A 15,762-nucleotide genomic window follows, 5' to 3' on the forward strand; every position below is an offset into this window, starting at 1 on the left:
ATTTTTGGATGGACAAGTTTGGAGTGGCGCGGCTTGTTTCGGTTTCATTTCTGTTGTATATACCAACGGATGGCGTTTTGGCATGGAAGCACAATGGCCATTCCGGACCAGGAATTGGATGCGCGACTTGTTGCACTACGGGGAGGTATGGATATCGACAGAGTACAAACGGACATTAACAGAGAGAGGAGGGTATTCTGGCTCGGCGGAGTCATTGGCGGCCTGGTGTATTTGTAGTTGTAACAACACATGGGATGGATGATGGATGGACGCATATGGCATCGTGTAAAGATTGCACCCCAGACCAGAACTACATGATGCGACGGAGCGTGCATCATGGTGCTTGATACGGTCGCAACCATGTATATTTCCCGTGGCCGTCTTGGGTACGGCATTCGCGGTCCATCAACTACGGTGCCTTGAGCCGAGGCCGTCCGGCGCGGGACAACTGATCAGATTGCCGTCGTCACGCCAAGGGGGAACGTACCCACGCACTACGTACATGTAAGTTACATGACGTCATTGCGCGCGCGGGCACGATGGAGGACAACATCTGGCGTCTGACAGCCAACCTCGGTTCTCATGTTACAAAATTCCCCAAGCCGACACGGTCTCGTCTCGTCCAGACGGGAAAGTCTGTCTTGCGACGTAACGGAAGTGATAGTCGTAGCCTTTCGAGTTTCGACGCGACAGACACCGCAGACACTTTCCATTGGAATCGTCCACCCATTACAAGCTGCACCCTGCAACAGCCGCCTACCTTGGCAATTCTTTCTACCGATTCGCAATTTGTCCGGGCCAGAAGATGCCGTCCAACGCGGCACTCGACGCCCTGGGCCACGCTGTGTCTGGATCGATAGGCACGGGCGTCTCGACCGCCGCCGTTTTCCCGCTTGACCTTGTCACGACGCGATTGAAAGCCCAACGTCAGATGAAGAAGGGCTCGGAGCGCTACGATGGGGTGATTGACGGCCTAAAGGTGATTGCCTCGCGTGAAGGCGGCATCGCAGCTCTCTACAACGGGATGGGACTGGACATTGGTAAATCCTTGGTGGATAGCTTTCTCTTCTTTGGCTTCTACACCTATTTGCGCCAGCAGATTCGCCATCCACGCATAGTACAGGAGCTCGCCATGGGAGCGCTCGCCGGTGCCTGCTCCAGGGCCATCACGACCCCCATCTCCAACGTTGTCACCCGCATGCAGGTGCAGCCAGATACGGGGTCGCTGAGAAAGGCGCTCGCTGACATCAAGAAGGAGAGTGGTGTCCTCGGCCTGTGGTCCGGCTACTCTGCCACCCTCGTCCTCACCATGAACCCCAGCATGACATTCTTCATCAACCGCCGCCTTGCCAAGCGTATTATTCCTGCCCTGGAAGAGGAAGACGTGCCGGTGGCATGGGTTGACTTTCTTCTGGCGGCAATCAGCAAGTCGACTGCTACCGTTGTGACTTATCCATTTCAAACGGGACGAACTCGACTGCAGATGCCAGTCGATTTGGATCCCGCAGACCCGACAGATTGCGAAAAGGGACAAAAGACAAGGCCGCCGGCTCGAAATGAAAAGTCTATCATTTCTCGAATCCGCAGCGCGCTCGATCAGACCGTATTTGGTATCATAATCCGAATCATCACGCGCGAGGGTCTGCGCGCGCTCTATGACGGACTCCCGGGAGAACTCCTCAAAGGCTTCCTGAGCCACGGCCTGACCATGGTGACGAAAGGGCTCATCCATCGCCTTGTCATCCGGTTGTGGATTCTCTCACACCCGCGGCTGCGTAAACAGCTACAGTAGAAGCAAGGGACCTGGCATGACTCCCTGATGCACGCCGGAAACGCCCAAATCTCCTCTTGTAGCAAGACAGCCGTTGGCCAAGCCGCCCGTCGATGCCAACGCGCAATTTGTCGGTGCTAGTTCCTCAGACTTTAACATTGAAATGCCACTCCAGATCGCTCGACAGTGTTGGAGCCTCGGGCAGAAAAGCCTGTGCCCTCCGACTTCAACAGGACCAATCCAGCTGGCAGTTTGCTAGTTGATGGTTCATGCTTTGCAGACTTGCCGACTATGGGCGACTCGCATACATAGCACATGAGAGGCACGTCTTCCGCGGTAACTTCTTTGCGTGAGGGCACCAGAAACTTCTTGACGCAGCTGAGGCACAAAACATGGCCACATTGCTTGGCCATCACGGGGCTTGAGGAGTTGGATAGTGTTTTGAGACATGAGGGACATGTCCAAACGCCGCCCTTTGCGGACTGGTCTCGACCTTGTTGAAATTGTATAGTAACTAGCTTTTGCATTGAGATGGCGTGAGGTTTGTCGTCCGTCGACGCAGGGCATGTCGGTGCGGTCTTGGTTGCCTTGTTTTCTGAAGGCAGTTTACTGTCCAGAACGTCTGGTGTAAGAGACGGTGTCCAGAACGAAGGAAGTGACGGCTTGGCGGCCTATGCAAGAAATAAAGAGAGGAGAGAAGGAGAGAAATCAGCTACTGTCTGTCCATGGACACGGCGGAATATAGCGTGTATAGAATTTGAACTGGGGGAATAAAAAAATTACCCGTTCATCCTCAATGGCCCTCCTAGCTTTCACCTTGTCTTCCTTCGCTATACGTATCAACTCATTTTCATCGAGGGTGAATTTGCGTTTGGCGCCAGCACGGGCCGAATGTGCTTCGTGATCCCACGAGTTGTCTTGGTTCGGAAGAATGGCTCTCTTCTTGGAGTCAGGGAGTCCTGCCTGGGTCAACTCAAAGTCAAGGACGGCCCTTTTTTGATCCTCATCATCGTCGGCAGCCTTTGCACGAAGCGCCTCATGCTCGGCCTCGCGACGGGCTTTCTCGGCTCTCTTGAGCTCCCTTTTCTGTGCCAACAGATTGGCCAAGATGCATTCGCGACAGAAAATGTCGCCTAGCCGGCAGGCAACTGGGTCCCGAGCAATTTCTAAGCAAAGGCCACAGGACCCGAAGGGCAGAAAGGAATCGCGATTCAGGCGAGCGGAACTGGAGGACCAGTTGGCCTTGGCGAGAAGTCGCTCGTGGGAGGTGAAGACGGCACGAGAGGTGTTCCGTTTGCCTGAGGCAATTAGCTTTCACATCATCGCGTGCTATTTCATGCACGTATATGGGAGCACAAATCCAGGTCGTCTTACTGTGTGACATGTTGGGAGGCGTGAAGGACGCTTCCAAAGGTAGAAAGCAAGGCACAGCTACACGCGACCGAGCAGCTGCCAGGGAAGAGATGATCTGAATGGGCTGACTCGAGATGTTCACAAGAGGTCAATCTTGAAGGCTACCGACTCCCTAGCTGGACGATTCACTGGATTTGCTGGGGTCGACTTGTGCGTAGCTTTCCAGATGATGTTTCAAGCAAGCATGCGGGAACCAACTGGAGGTGCACCAGACACACGGTTGTCATGTCATGTGGTCGACAGCGGCTACTAACTAGTTACTTACTTAAGTACTGAGTAAGTGCTTGAGCAGGCCGCTGAAGATTCCGTGTAGTAGATGGAGTGCGCTGTACGTTGTTGGCATTGCCCGCCATGGCCCCTGACGCGGCCCCTAGCACCGTGATTTAGTTGGTGACTTCAGCGTTCCGCCACCACCGTCGCCCAGGTGTGTCTGTCCATGCCCACCTTGCGCTAACATCGAAATTTCATCGTCACACCCGTTGAATCAGCTTGGAATCGTCAAATTATATCATGCCTAGCCCGGCCCCGGCCACACGCAAGAGTCTGCCATGGCGCCTTGGCTCGATGGCTGTCATGGGCACTGTGGCCATCCTGTCCCGAGGCTTCTTATACGGACTCAACAATGTCGAGGTAATCGGACTGGGCCATTTGCTCGGAACTCTGGATCGTCGACGGACTCGGGGCCGGGAACGAGGTCTCTTGACAGTATGCAATCATGTGGCCGTGTAAGTTGGAAGCAATCACGCCCATCACAGTGTCGTCAGTGTATCTGGCCATCTGATGGCGTGCCATTTCTGTTGATTCCGGCCATCTTTCATCCGCTAACACCAGGCGCATGCAGTCTCGATGACCCTCTCATATGGGGAATTCTGCCTTTACGTTATACCCTCAATCCTGAAAATCTGCGCTGGGGGCTGGGCGCCCATGACATCTGCTTTAAAAACAAGTCAGTCGGAAACCCCCCCCAAAAAAGTGTATTAATTCGCGAGTGGATGTTGCTGTTTCATTCCACTTACAGGCCGTTATTCATGGGCCCGAATCTCTTATTGACCCAACGATTTCTCTTATCTCAGGCTCTCCTCAACCTTCTTTAGCCTTGGTCAAGTTCTACCTACCCGTCGGCTATGGCACTCACCGCTCGGTGGCTTGTTTCAACCCACAATGGCCCAGGCGATTGGACTCCTGTCAGGCTACAGCCAAGGAATGGCCTCCAAAGGCCTGTCCTTTTCTACGGACGGAAAAGACTCGTTTACTTCCCCGGCGGCATACAAAGCAAATACAAGTTCTTGGGTCCACGTATTCCCAGAAGCCTGTTGCCACCAGAGTCAGGAGAGCGGCTTGCGCTACTTCAAATGGGGCATATCGCGGCTCATCCTCGAAAGTGACCCGGCTCCAGAATTCATCCCAATGTTTATTCATGGCACTCAAGATATAATGCCAGAGGACAGGGGTTTCCCCAGGTTCCTGCCTCGCATAGGCAACAAGATACGCGTTGTCATCGGAGAACCAGCCCGTGTCGACACCGTATTTGGTCGCCAACGCGCAAAATGGAAGCAGCTCGTGGACAAGGGTGATCCAGACCTTCTCACTCACGGCCGTGAGGTTGTTCAGCTGAGAATCCAGGTCGCAAAGTTGGTACGAGACGAGGTTGCGAAACTGCGAGAAAGCATAGGCTTGCCGCCTGAGCAAGACGAAACAGCCGCGCTGGCCGAGACTTGGTCCAAAGAGCCCAACAAACGAAAGTTCAAAAGCCCAGTTGATGGCAGCCTTGTCAATAGAGTCTAATAAGCATGGGCAGACCTCAGACTTGAACAATCCGGAATCGGGTCTAGCAAAGATTGAGGCACCCAAATGTACGAGTAGCACCATTGATCGCTTTTTGAAGAGATCTTGAGAAATAATAAACAACGCAAGGTGATTTCCGTTGTACCACTGGCTTACTAGGTTGTATTGATTCCCAATCTCTCGTGACTGTGACATTACTCAATGATGATGCAAGGCTCAGAATACACGCTGTGACCCGCAAGCAAAAACAAAAAAGGGAAGAAAGACGTAAAGCGCATGCCATGTCCAAGTCTAGTATAAACGAAAGCAAAGCTTTAATGCCCAAAACACCGTCATAACCCCTGTTTACAACCCTCAGGATTGCTGAGACAGAGCAAATCTCTCATTCTCTCAAGATCCTGTCTTAAACAAACGAAGTAGCCCCGCATACTAAAAAAAAATCCCCAAGGTCCGCACAAAGGACTTTGGCGATAACTGGCCCAGAAATCAGGATGTCGTCCAAGCTTCAAGGAGCAAAATTTGCTGCATTCTAGTAAGCATCATAATTCTGCGCTGGCACTCCTTGTTGGTAGGCCCTTGCCTGGGCGTGCAGTGCCTGCTGCTGGTGTTGGTGTTGTTGGTGCATGACCAAATCGCTGAACCAAGGATGCTGAAGAGCGTCATGGGCACTGATTCGTAACTCGGGACGCAGCTGCAGCATACGCTGCAACAGGTCGATGCCTGACGGGTCTATGGCGTGGAGAATGTTGCGAAGATCCTGGGTGGCATACATTTGAAATGTAGGCTTATATTCCGGGAACTGTGTGATGCCAGGCCAGGTGCGCTCCGTGGGGGTGCCCATAATGCGGAATATCCTGATAATCTGGTCCTCGTTGGTGGTTCCTGGGAAAAGAGGCCGACCAGTATACATCTCAGCCATGATACAACCTGCAGACCAGATGTCGATGCTGGTATTGTACGTCCTGCTGCCAAGCAAGACGTCGGGAGCGCGATACCACAGGGTGACGACTTCGTTGGAAAAGGTATTGACGGGAATGCCGAACGCACGTGCCAGGCCAAAATCCCCGAGCTTCAACAGCCCTTTGCTGTTGATGAGGAGGTTTTGAGGCTTCAAGTCACGGTGTAAAACTCGATTCTGGTGGCAAAAATCGATGCCTTTTAGGAGCTGGTACATGAAACTCTTGATAGTGGCCGGTTTGAGAGCGCATCGCTCGCCATGTGTGTCCATGTATCTTTTGAGATCCCCGTCCATGTATTCGAAGACAAGCATGAGCTTGTTCTCGGTGTGGATGACGTCGTGGAGGGCAACGATGTTCTCATGTTTAAGCTCCTTCATTAGAGATATCTCTCGGATTGCGGTGGACGGCGTCCCCTCCTCAGAGTCGAGATGTATTTCCTTCAGGGCGACGAGTTCTCCAGTTTGCCTATTTCTGCCTTTAAATACCTGGTTCCAAAGCGTCAGTCAGTAGGATCGTCCACTAGCTGATTCATACTCGCGAGGGTGAATGGCGGGGGTGTAGCGGGCATACGAACAGTAGCATAGGTGCCTTCACCCAGCTTCTCCAGCTGCTGGAAGGAGCTGGGAAGCCTTTTACCATCCATGCTGCCAAGCTTTCAGCGCTGTAAAAAGATGGCCCCGAACTTGGCCTTGGATTCTAGGGAGAAATGTGAGGTCGGTCGTCGTGGCTCGTCGTCAACGTAGTTACCATGCAAGACGGCTCTTGACTCGGGGTTGGTCGGGCATTGGCACGGGATGCAGGGATTTGCTGGCAAGTCCGGCGACCTTCAAAGGGAGGGGCCAACACCCCGCAAAGCCGATATACTTTGCATACTGAGATATATAATTTGCGCCGCCGCAATGACATGCTCTTAGTGAAGACTGGATCCCTTAAAGAGGGGGCTCGGTTAACATGTAGGTACCTACCTAGGTTAACTGGACACCGTGCTATTCTTATCACTTGATCACGCAGTCCGTGCATGGGCACCTACCTACTAGGTGCCTAGGTAGGTACCTCGGTACTCAAGTAGATACGGATGGTCCACTGGTGATGCCGTCAGCCACAATCGGCCATCGAGGGGCGGAGGCATGCCTTCATGCCTTCCATGTTCCAGTGTTTCTACTCAAGTCTGGCCTGCTATTATATTTGTCAACACCAAAGACAGGTCAACTCCTGCGGTTCCAAGCCTCTGATGGACACTGGCTTGACTTTACCCGCGCTGTCCAGTAAGTTCCAAGGTCGCCGAGTAGATTCGCCGGGCCATACCGCCGCCGTCCGAAGTTACGGCCTGCACAACATCGAGCCTCGAGATCCGACTTCGAAGTTCTGTCCCTCGAATCGAACGGTCCGGTCTCATTCATGCTGAAGGGCTATACGGACAGGCCCTGTGCGGCATTTCAGCAGCTCGTTTGGAAAGATGAGGCCTCTACCATCCCCTGTCACCAACCCGCCAAGCCGAGATCAGAACCATGATAACTGCGATGCACTCTCTCAGCCAACACCAGGAGCCACACTGGATTGCTTTATTACCACAGAATCTTGCTTAGCGGACGAGACTTCAGCTCGGGGACGGGTTGAAATCGTTTCGACTGCCCAAAATCAAACATGTAAACTATCTGCCGACCACAATATGCACGGGTCTGATTGTCCTTGGCTGTTGTCCAGGCCCGGCCCGACTTCACCATCTGCGGTATCGTCAAATGCCGAGCAAGGCAGAACGCTGCCTCCGACGTCAGTATTTGCCAGTAGCTATGGCCCGGATTCGGCAAACAGCGTTCCTTCGTCGCCTGGATACCTATCAAGCGTCGCCATGTCAGAAGACCCTCACAGCCTATCCGCCAGCCTCTCTGAACTACCCCAAAGCTGCTCACCAGTCACGGGCACTGGTCCGATTTTGCCTAGAGCCCTCACGCCCCAGCTTGTGATGCCTAGCTTGACCGTTCCTCAACGTCGCCCCTTTTCGGAAACCGGTAGATCGCTGGGGAAACTGAAGGTCCTTGTGACGGGACGACGCGGTAGGTCCCCATAGGCTGTGGGAAAGGTCGCAGCGCCAAGTTAACGCAAGACGCAGGCATCGGAAAAACATCTCTCATCCTTGCTATTGCCCAACTATCCGCACACATTGTTCATATGGATACGATCGTCGCAGCGCCGAAGAACATGGCCAATGATGTGTATGCAAGCACTCGTCCAAAGCCCTGGTGGAGAACAGATCCAGATCGCGACCTTCCTAGGAGAAGGCGGTCGTCAACTTTAGACGGAGTTTTGGATAGAAACATTTGTTTTGTGGACTGCCCAGTCTACGGAGATGATATTCAGGTACACAGTGCGCCTTCGTTTGCTTAGAAGCATCGTCTAATGTGTCCAGGGATCATCGCCTGCTGTTGATTACGTCGAGTCTCGGCTAGCTCATTTAGCCAACAAGCTGATGGACGACCCGGATCTCTGTGCCCTCCTCAGTGGAGGGGCAGAGCCGAACGTTGATGTGGTACTCTATCTACTCCCACCCTCGGGTATGTATTCATTGCATCTGCTTCTCGTCGATTTATCTCCTTTGAGCTAAAAGCCGCGACAGGCCCCACATCCGACGATATACGGTGCATGAGAGATTTACAAGATGCAACAAATGTCGTTCCACTGCTGGCGCGTGCTGATGAACTCTCCACTGAAGAACGTCTGTTAGCGAAGAAACAAACTCTGCGAGATCTCGATGCCGCAGGTCTTGATTGTTTCTTCTTCGCTGCCCCTGGGGAAGACCGCGATCATTCTCGTATTCATGCAATATCCAGCGCGACTCAAGTAGACCCAGACGTCATCGACGCCAGTATTCTCATGAGTTCGGAATATCTGCCACCCTTTGTCGCGACCGACCTCGGAAACCTTGTCAAGGATTTGCTATCAGTCGAAGGGAGCACTTGGCTTCGCCATTCTGCAGCCTGCAAGGCCATCAAGTGGATGCGACAACAAAGACACCAAGGCGGCCTGCTGCCATCCGCGCTTGCATGCACGAGGAGGTCTTCTTTGTTTGGCCTTGCTCAAGTACGATATACAAGTCAGCATCCGAATCAACAAGGCCGAGGCCGCATTGAAATAGCAAACTGGGCCGAGGAGCTACGACAGAGTCTAGTCACAGAGAGATTGCGGCAACAACTTGCACAGACCATGTCTCTTACTCGAGGACAGCTGGCTATGACGAGGCGTAGTCGATCATCTTTCAAGTCTTCACGGACTAGGGCTCCTTCAGCGTCTACGAGCCATCAAGATCCTCTAGGTCTCTTAGAGATAGTGGGTCAATTACAGACCGCCGGCAAGTTGACGATGGAATTAATCAGCAGCTTCGGGGTACTTGGTTGTGTCGCAGCTTGGGTCATTCGGCCGGAGCTAACTCATCAATGGGATATCAAATTTCCCCCTTGCTTGAGTTTGGTTTGAACCATCGGATATCGACTAGCTAACGGTCTTGGGGCCTGGTTTGCGAACTGCTGCGGCGTTGAAACGTCCTCGGCGCAGCCACCTCCCGTTTGAACAACGGCCATGTTAGGAGGTTATGACTTCCACGTACCCATATGTGATACACTTAACGCCCCGGAGGGCAATGATTTTGAACGCAACATACTGCAGCTGTGTCAAGATGTTGGTAGTTGGAAAAAACATTTATATATAATCAATTTCGTGATTTCAATGGGTCCAGCATAAATTAGATGGTGAGAGTGCGCAACGAAAAGCTGCAACACAGATGATCAAGGGTTGCCGAGCGCTTCGAGAGCTGCGTTAAAATCAGGCAGGTCATCGGCAGTCTTGGAGATGTGCTGCCAACGCACGGTTCCGGCCTCGTCTACGGCAAACGCTCCGCTCTTTTGCCATCGACTTCCACTCTCAGTAGGGCGGTTCCAGATGCCTTCATCGGTTCCTAGGCGATAGACAGAGTACAAAGCCATGGGGTTGAACGCATGCCATGTGTTGGATAGTCCAAGCCCCCATTTCGCATAGAGATCGCGACCTTGGTCGATAATTACGTCGGTCTGCCAAGCACCCCCGACTTGGGGTATCCAACGCTCGGTTGCATCAGGTGAAGAGTGTGACACTGCAATGCAGTGGATATCTCTGCGCTTTTCTGACACTGCCGTCAATGCTTTGAAGGTTTTCTCTGCGACTGCAGGGTTCTAGTCAGCCGTACGTCTCAGATGATCTACTTGCAAAAATGCGGTCCATCTTCCACTGGATATTTTCCACGGGAGAGTGGCTAATTCCCGCAGCTTTGCAGCGCTTGACATCCGCGTGTGTAGAGACGAAGCGTCTGACAACAGACGACTTTGTGGATGAAAAGGGGTGCTCACAGGGACAGCCGCAGTGACGCAGGAAAAGGATCAATGTCTTCTTTCCTTCTGGTAGAACAAGCTCGGGTGCAGTCGGTGCTTTCGTACCGACCCTTGGTTCTGGCGCGACGTCTTTGGTTTCTGGCGATTTCAGAGATTCTATTTCGGCCCAGAACCCAGATTTGCTTGCAGCCGGTTGGGGAGCATGTTGCTGGGCCTGGCCGGCCATGTTTGCCAGGCTAGACAGCAACTTTCCTTTTTTCTTTTTCTTTTTCTTTTTTAATTTCGAAGAGGTTGGTGGTAAAGTCTTGTCACCGACGATGCCTTTGTTGACCTATGTTTCTGCCAATGATCTGCGTGTCACCTAGCATCTTTGTAAAGTAAGATGATAACCGGTTGAACCCTCGACCCGATTGATGACGACATGCCAGAAGGCTTGGCGCTCTCCGACGGGCATTAGGTAATCGCGCTCGGAGGCTACCCTGCATCAACCATTTCTGTTTCGAAATTTCCACGATGCAAGCAAGCACACACCATTCGACCGGTTGGTGGGTGTAGGCCAGCACCACCAAGCTCCCGATACTAAATTAATAATCCCGTATGCCCTTTCTCGCCAAGAAAGGTGTGTCTGGATGTTGATTCACGTATTTGTTTCGCCCGTGCCTCGTATTGGTCTGCTAATTAGCGCCTTGTGATAGAGCCCAGCATTCGTCGTCGCTGATATTTGGCGTGATGCATGAGATCATCACCCTACAGTTGGGCAATCTCAGTAACTACACTGCCACCCACTTCTGGAACGCACAAGAGTCCTACTTCACGTATGCTGGGGAAGAAGAGCCATTGGTGGATCACGATGTTCACTGGAGAGTAGGCATAGGAGCAGATGGCGTCGAAACGTTCCTCCCTCGAACTGTACTTTACGACCTCAAGGGCGGTTTCGGCTCTTTGCGGAAAATCAACTCACTGTACGATGCAGGCACAGACGCGGTTGCGGCAGCCGAGTCCATATGGTAAGAACGAGAGAGAAAAAGAAACAACGTGGCGGTGCTATGAGACAGTCCATGGGCTCCCCAAGAGTTTAAACGCCGTCCATTCGCTTACTCGCGCGGTGTGTCGCAATTTTTAGGACGGGACCGTCGACTGTACACCAGCAGAAGCCGGTAAGGCCGAGTGCGTATCAAGAGAGTCTTGATTCGGGAACGAAACACTCACCACTTACAACCTCGTCTGTAAGGTACTGGTCCGACTTTTCCAGGGCGTATTTTCACCCAAGGTCGCTCGTGCAGCTATATGACTTTGAGCTAGATTCGGCAATACGTCCATTTGAGAGGTTCGACATGGGGACGGAACTGTTCACGTCACTGGACAAAGAACACGATATTCTCGACAGAGACTGGCGATCCTTTAGTGAAGAGTGTGATCTTATGCAAGGCATCCAGGCCTTTACTACCATTGACGATGCATGGGGAGGATTTGCGTCGTCATATCTGGAGGCACTGCGAGACGAGTACCCGAAAACCTGTATCTGGGTTTGGGGCATTCAAAGCCCGTTGCTGGATATCTCCAGAGAGAAGCGTCAGCTGCGCTTATCAAACACGGCACAAAGCCTCCAGCAGGCCTCTACGCAGGCATCTATGGTTGTGCCTTTGGCCCTGCCCGAGAGCCAACTACGCCCACACATAGGCTTGGATTGCCATTCCTCGTGGCACGTTTCATCACTACTTGCTGCCATTTGCGAGAGCGCCCTGATCCCGTCCCGCCTAAAGGGATATCATGGCGCCTCCCTGGCTGACACGGCGGAGACCCTCAACTCCAGCGGCAACCGGACCATTGTTAGCGCAGTAATGTCCATCCCGGCAGAACAGAGTGGCGGCGTGGATATGGGTGACACCTTGAGCTTTTTCCAAGTCGGGCAGGATAGCAGCAAAGTTAAGCACCGGCCAGAGCGGATCTTTGGACAAGTCATGTGCCATCGTGGCCCGAACACAGAACAAACGGAGCCCGAGAGGACGGCGGACAGCAGGCGACGCCAAGTGATTGGCAATCCTGTGACTAGAAAGTACGAAACCTCGCATCCTTGATTGACAAGCCTTTTTGTTGGGAAAAAGCTGACTCGATACTCCAGCCATTTCACCGAGTTGCAATTCCCTCTGCTGGACAGTTACCCACATATATACAGAGGTGTAATGGATAGGCAGAGTATACCCGTCCGCACTGTTCTCAAGACCAATACATCAATTTCGACTCGACTGAAAGGCCTGAGGTCCCAAGGAACTCGACTCGTCCCATTAGAAGAGCGTGAAGCACTGAGTCACGGCCTCGCCGAAATTGCTGATGCCTATCGAGATGGCTGGTCAAGTGGCAGTGATGAGGACGAGGACGAGTTGTAACTTCACCGTGGCAACCAAAACGGCTAGCAGTGGAAAGGGGGCCGGCTCAAATGCCAAGCTTGTTATTCATAGTTGAGCGCAGTCACAGAGTCAAAAAATGGGCTCTATATACAGCTCTATTCCTAGAGAGCCCCAGCACACATAGCTTTTGATCTAGCTAGTCCACGCCTCGTGAGGGCTGAAGCGAAACGTCACAACTCCAACTACATAGGGCCAGTGTAATCCCCAGAATTACTTCCATAGTTTTATCGACACCCAAGTGCTCACCGTGGCTTGGTAATGCATTTTGTGCTGCTGACTGCTGACCCTTTCGTTCTCGTGTGCTGGTCGTTGTCGTACAGCGGAAGCTCATTTCAAGACGGGATGTAGTATCTAGCAGCTACCTGAGGAACCTAGGGGGAGTCGACGCCTAGAAACAAAGCCTGCAAGCTCTGGTAGTTTATGCACGTCAGCAGATTGAATCAAAGTAGGGTTCCTGCCGGGACCGAGGATTGCCCATCAAACCCTTTCTGAGGTTCATTTTGGTTGGCTGGCGAGCTGGCTCGATTGCTTTCCGTCGCCAACTCTTTGAATGACGCCGTAAACGGAGTGCTGTAAATCTGCTGATGCACTCAACCTGCAGCGGCAACGGAAGCCTGCTGTCGTTTCGCTGGAGGCGGGTTGTCCTAACGACGAGTGAGCTCAGGACTTCGGTCTTTGCAACTGCCGCGGTGATAGTAATTACCTCTGAGGCGCCACGCTTCTTCGATGCTACCTTGGCGCCCTTCTTTTGCGGCCTCTTCTCTCCGGCTTCAAACACATCACCGGGAAGATTGAAACTTTTAAAGAAAAGGTCTCAGTACGGTAACCAAACCTTTAATGTCCGCAGGTCGAACAACTTACTTTCGGACGTGTTGTACGCCAATAGAAACAAGTGGCTTCAATTCATCTTGATACTTCTGCCACTGCGTACACAGGACTTTAAACTCGTCGACTTGGTAGGAGAGATCAAGAGACTTGGCGGCTGCCATTCCGTCAGATACGGTACAGATAGGCTTGGGCGACAAGATAGTAGCATAATGAAAACAGGATCGCCACTACGGTAGTCACCTTTGCATTCTAGCCGTGTCGGCTAAAGGATGAGACTTACCTTCGTCCAGTTCCAATCCGATGTAATGGGTAGTGGTCAAGACCTCGGTTGGTCGTTTGGATTCTGTGTCGCCATTTTCAGTCGCCTTTTGCTTGGCTTCTTCGGACCCGAGCTTCGCCTTCGTTTGGCAGATTTCACCATCCTTGATCAAGAAATCGAGACTCCCATCTTGTACCTGTGCTATTTCAGAATCATCCTTACATTTATGTCGACGCTCATATCCCTTGTTGAAAGCATGAGCCAAAGCGATGGACGGATGCTGCTCCAATTTCTGTACTAGCATGCGCACTTTAGATTCAACATATCCTGACCAAACATTATGGGCTTCCTTGGACTTGCTGGCAGATATGACAGAAATGTAATACTTGTAATCCGAGGTGAAGAAAGTATGTTTGACGAAAAGATCGCTCCAGGGTTGCTTGCCGACCATGATGCTCTCCGAAATCTCTAGGCCTCTCCGGAGTTCTCGATTAATAATTGACATAGAAGAGCGGCTAATATTAAATGTGGCACACATGGAGGGGTATGCAGGAGTAATGATGGGCATCAGGTGGAATGAATCGCCTTTATAAATCTTGAGAAATCCAAGTTAGTTTTCCAGCAATGTCTAATTTTTTGGTATGGCTTTCGTTTCTTGGCAGGAGTGGGATTGAGAAGTATTCAAACATGCATACCTTTGGGTTCCAAACGCGAACTGGCAGAGGACCGCTCTCGATGGGCTTGAGCAAGACAGGTTGCGGCCACCGCCAGTGACCAATGATCAAAAAAAATTTGTTGACTATTACAGACGTCGCAGCCTTTGGGTATAGTTGGCAAACCCGGGCAACCAACATGGCCCAGGCAACACCACCGGGGAAACCCATGATGTTGCCGTACACTGCACGGCGCTGGGCCCACAACTTGATGGCTCGCAAAGCAAGCTTGAATGTGCTCTGCTCGGGCACTAGTGTCAGAATTTCATCTGTCACACGCGTGCCATTAAGAGAGCGGAGCTCTGCCTCGTCGAGACCTCGAAGTAGACCAGAGTCTTTGAGGTCTTGAAAGTCGGGGGCGAGCTGTTTCTGAATGATGCGCGAGAAGATCAAGTCGATACTTATACCGGAATATTCAAATTTGATAATGGGCACAAATGCATCAGTGACGGCGGCCAAATCCGTAATGGCGCCCTTGGGAGCCATGGCCTCCAACAAGTCAGGGAAGTACTTGAAATAGTCATCCCGCGTCACGTATTTGGGAGCGACGATGAGTGTATCGATATCGGAACCGGGGCCAAAGACGCCGAGACGGAAGCTGCCATAGGTAAACACCTTGCCACGAGCGTTCTTTATGAGGGCATCGTTTTTGGGCTCTTTCTCTCGAGCGACACGCTTGACAAACTCGTCGCAGATGGCTTGCAACGATTCGAGGACCTTGTACCTACGAGCAGGGAAGAATTAGAAACTCAAAACATCTCAATTTCGACAGGGGCAAGGGGAAGCTTTGAGAGCTGGCTTGGGTTGTCCTGATGCAGCGCACCTCTTTTGGGTATCGGAAGGAGTTTCAAACGTCCTTTGCCGCCGTAATTCCTCGATGAGGGCATCGCTTGCACGCTTTTCGGCCTCGGTAGGCAGCCCTACAGACATGGGCGGCGTCACGCCAAAGACCTGGTCGCTCGGCATGATAAAAGGGTTTGAGTGTCGGGTGGAATACTTGCAACGACTTTGCCGGCGCGATCACGCCGTACCGGGGTATCGAAGGGGTGCAGAGTGCGAGACGGAGGAATTGGGGCGATACCTCTATGCGTAAAGCATGCCAAATGTCCCGATAGTCTGCCTTGATGCGCAACAGATGCCGCTGAATGTATGAAAAAAGGGTTACGGGGAGGGAGAGGCTGAAAGAAGGAAGAGAGAGGGAGAAAGGTTGGAGGCTATGGTCGGAAGGCTGAAGCTGGGAATTGTGCGCCTGGTCAGGCTGCTGGAGA

The 15,762-nt window shown here is 52.2% G+C and overlaps 8 protein-coding genes across 8 annotated transcripts; 4 read left to right on the forward strand and 4 right to left on the reverse strand.

Annotated features, from left to right (window-relative positions):
- Positions 1-805: 805 nt before the first annotated feature.
- Positions 806-1,792, forward strand: MAM_01643 (peroxisomal adenine nucleotide transporter 1; the record flags this gene model as incomplete). The annotated part of the gene is made up of 1 exon (XM_040820442.1): positions 806-1,792. One exon carries the CDS (start codon positions 806-808, stop codon positions 1,790-1,792), a length of 987 nt encoding a protein of 328 aa, XP_040681930.1.
- Positions 1,793-1,923: 131 nt separating this feature from the next.
- Positions 1,924-3,155, reverse strand: MAM_01644 (zinc finger containing protein; the record flags this gene model as incomplete). The annotated part of the gene is made up of 3 exons (XM_040820443.1): positions 1,924-2,442; positions 2,555-3,069; positions 3,146-3,155. 3 exons carry the CDS (start codon positions 3,153-3,155, stop codon positions 1,924-1,926), a joined length of 1,044 nt encoding a protein of 347 aa, XP_040681931.1.
- A 1,190-nt stretch (positions 3,156-4,345) lies between these two features.
- Positions 4,346-4,969, forward strand: MAM_01645 (tafazzin; the record flags this gene model as incomplete). The annotated part of the gene is made up of 1 exon (XM_040820444.1): positions 4,346-4,969. One exon carries the CDS (start codon positions 4,346-4,348, stop codon positions 4,967-4,969), a length of 624 nt encoding a protein of 207 aa, XP_040681932.1.
- A 529-nt stretch (positions 4,970-5,498) lies between these two features.
- Positions 5,499-6,571, reverse strand: MAM_01646 (negative regulator of the PHO system; the record flags this gene model as incomplete). The annotated part of the gene is made up of 2 exons (XM_040820445.1): positions 5,499-6,403; positions 6,463-6,571. The coding sequence occupies 2 exons, from the start codon at positions 6,569-6,571 to the stop codon at positions 5,499-5,501; spliced, it is 1,014 nt and encodes a 337-aa protein (XP_040681933.1).
- Positions 6,572-7,777: 1,206 nt separating this feature from the next.
- Positions 7,778-9,200, forward strand: MAM_01647 (Cell division protein GTP binding protein; the record flags this gene model as incomplete). The annotated part of the gene is made up of 5 exons (XM_040820446.1): positions 7,778-7,982; positions 8,039-8,286; positions 8,336-8,480; positions 8,543-9,006; positions 9,171-9,200. The coding sequence occupies 5 exons, from the start codon at positions 7,778-7,780 to the stop codon at positions 9,198-9,200; spliced, it is 1,092 nt and encodes a 363-aa protein (XP_040681934.1).
- Positions 9,201-9,707: 507 nt separating this feature from the next.
- MAM_01648 (Thioredoxin-like fold protein) lies at positions 9,708-10,512 on the reverse strand (the record flags this gene model as incomplete). The annotated part of the gene is made up of 2 exons (XM_040820447.1): positions 9,708-10,120; positions 10,161-10,512. The coding sequence occupies 2 exons, from the start codon at positions 10,510-10,512 to the stop codon at positions 9,708-9,710; spliced, it is 765 nt and encodes a 254-aa protein (XP_040681935.1).
- A 503-nt stretch (positions 10,513-11,015) lies between these two features.
- MAM_01649 (Tubulin FtsZ) lies at positions 11,016-12,673 on the forward strand (the record flags this gene model as incomplete). The annotated part of the gene is made up of 3 exons (XM_040820448.1): positions 11,016-11,293; positions 11,539-12,342; positions 12,409-12,673. 3 exons carry the CDS (start codon positions 11,016-11,018, stop codon positions 12,671-12,673), a joined length of 1,347 nt encoding a protein of 448 aa, XP_040681936.1.
- A 611-nt stretch (positions 12,674-13,284) lies between these two features.
- On the reverse strand, positions 13,285-15,460 carry MAM_01650 (Poly(A) polymerase; the record flags this gene model as incomplete). Its single annotated transcript, XM_040820449.1, has 6 exons — positions 13,285-13,338; positions 13,398-13,491; positions 13,556-13,676; positions 13,803-14,376; positions 14,477-15,218; positions 15,318-15,460. The coding sequence occupies 6 exons, from the start codon at positions 15,458-15,460 to the stop codon at positions 13,285-13,287; spliced, it is 1,728 nt and encodes a 575-aa protein (XP_040681937.1).
- Positions 15,461-15,762: the final 302 nt, after the last annotated feature.

This window comes from Metarhizium album, assembly GCF_000804445.1.
Source record: "Metarhizium album ARSEF 1941 chromosome Unknown scaffold_2, whole genome shotgun sequence".
Classification (NCBI taxonomy): domain Eukaryota; kingdom Fungi; phylum Ascomycota; class Sordariomycetes; order Hypocreales; family Clavicipitaceae; genus Metarhizium; species Metarhizium album.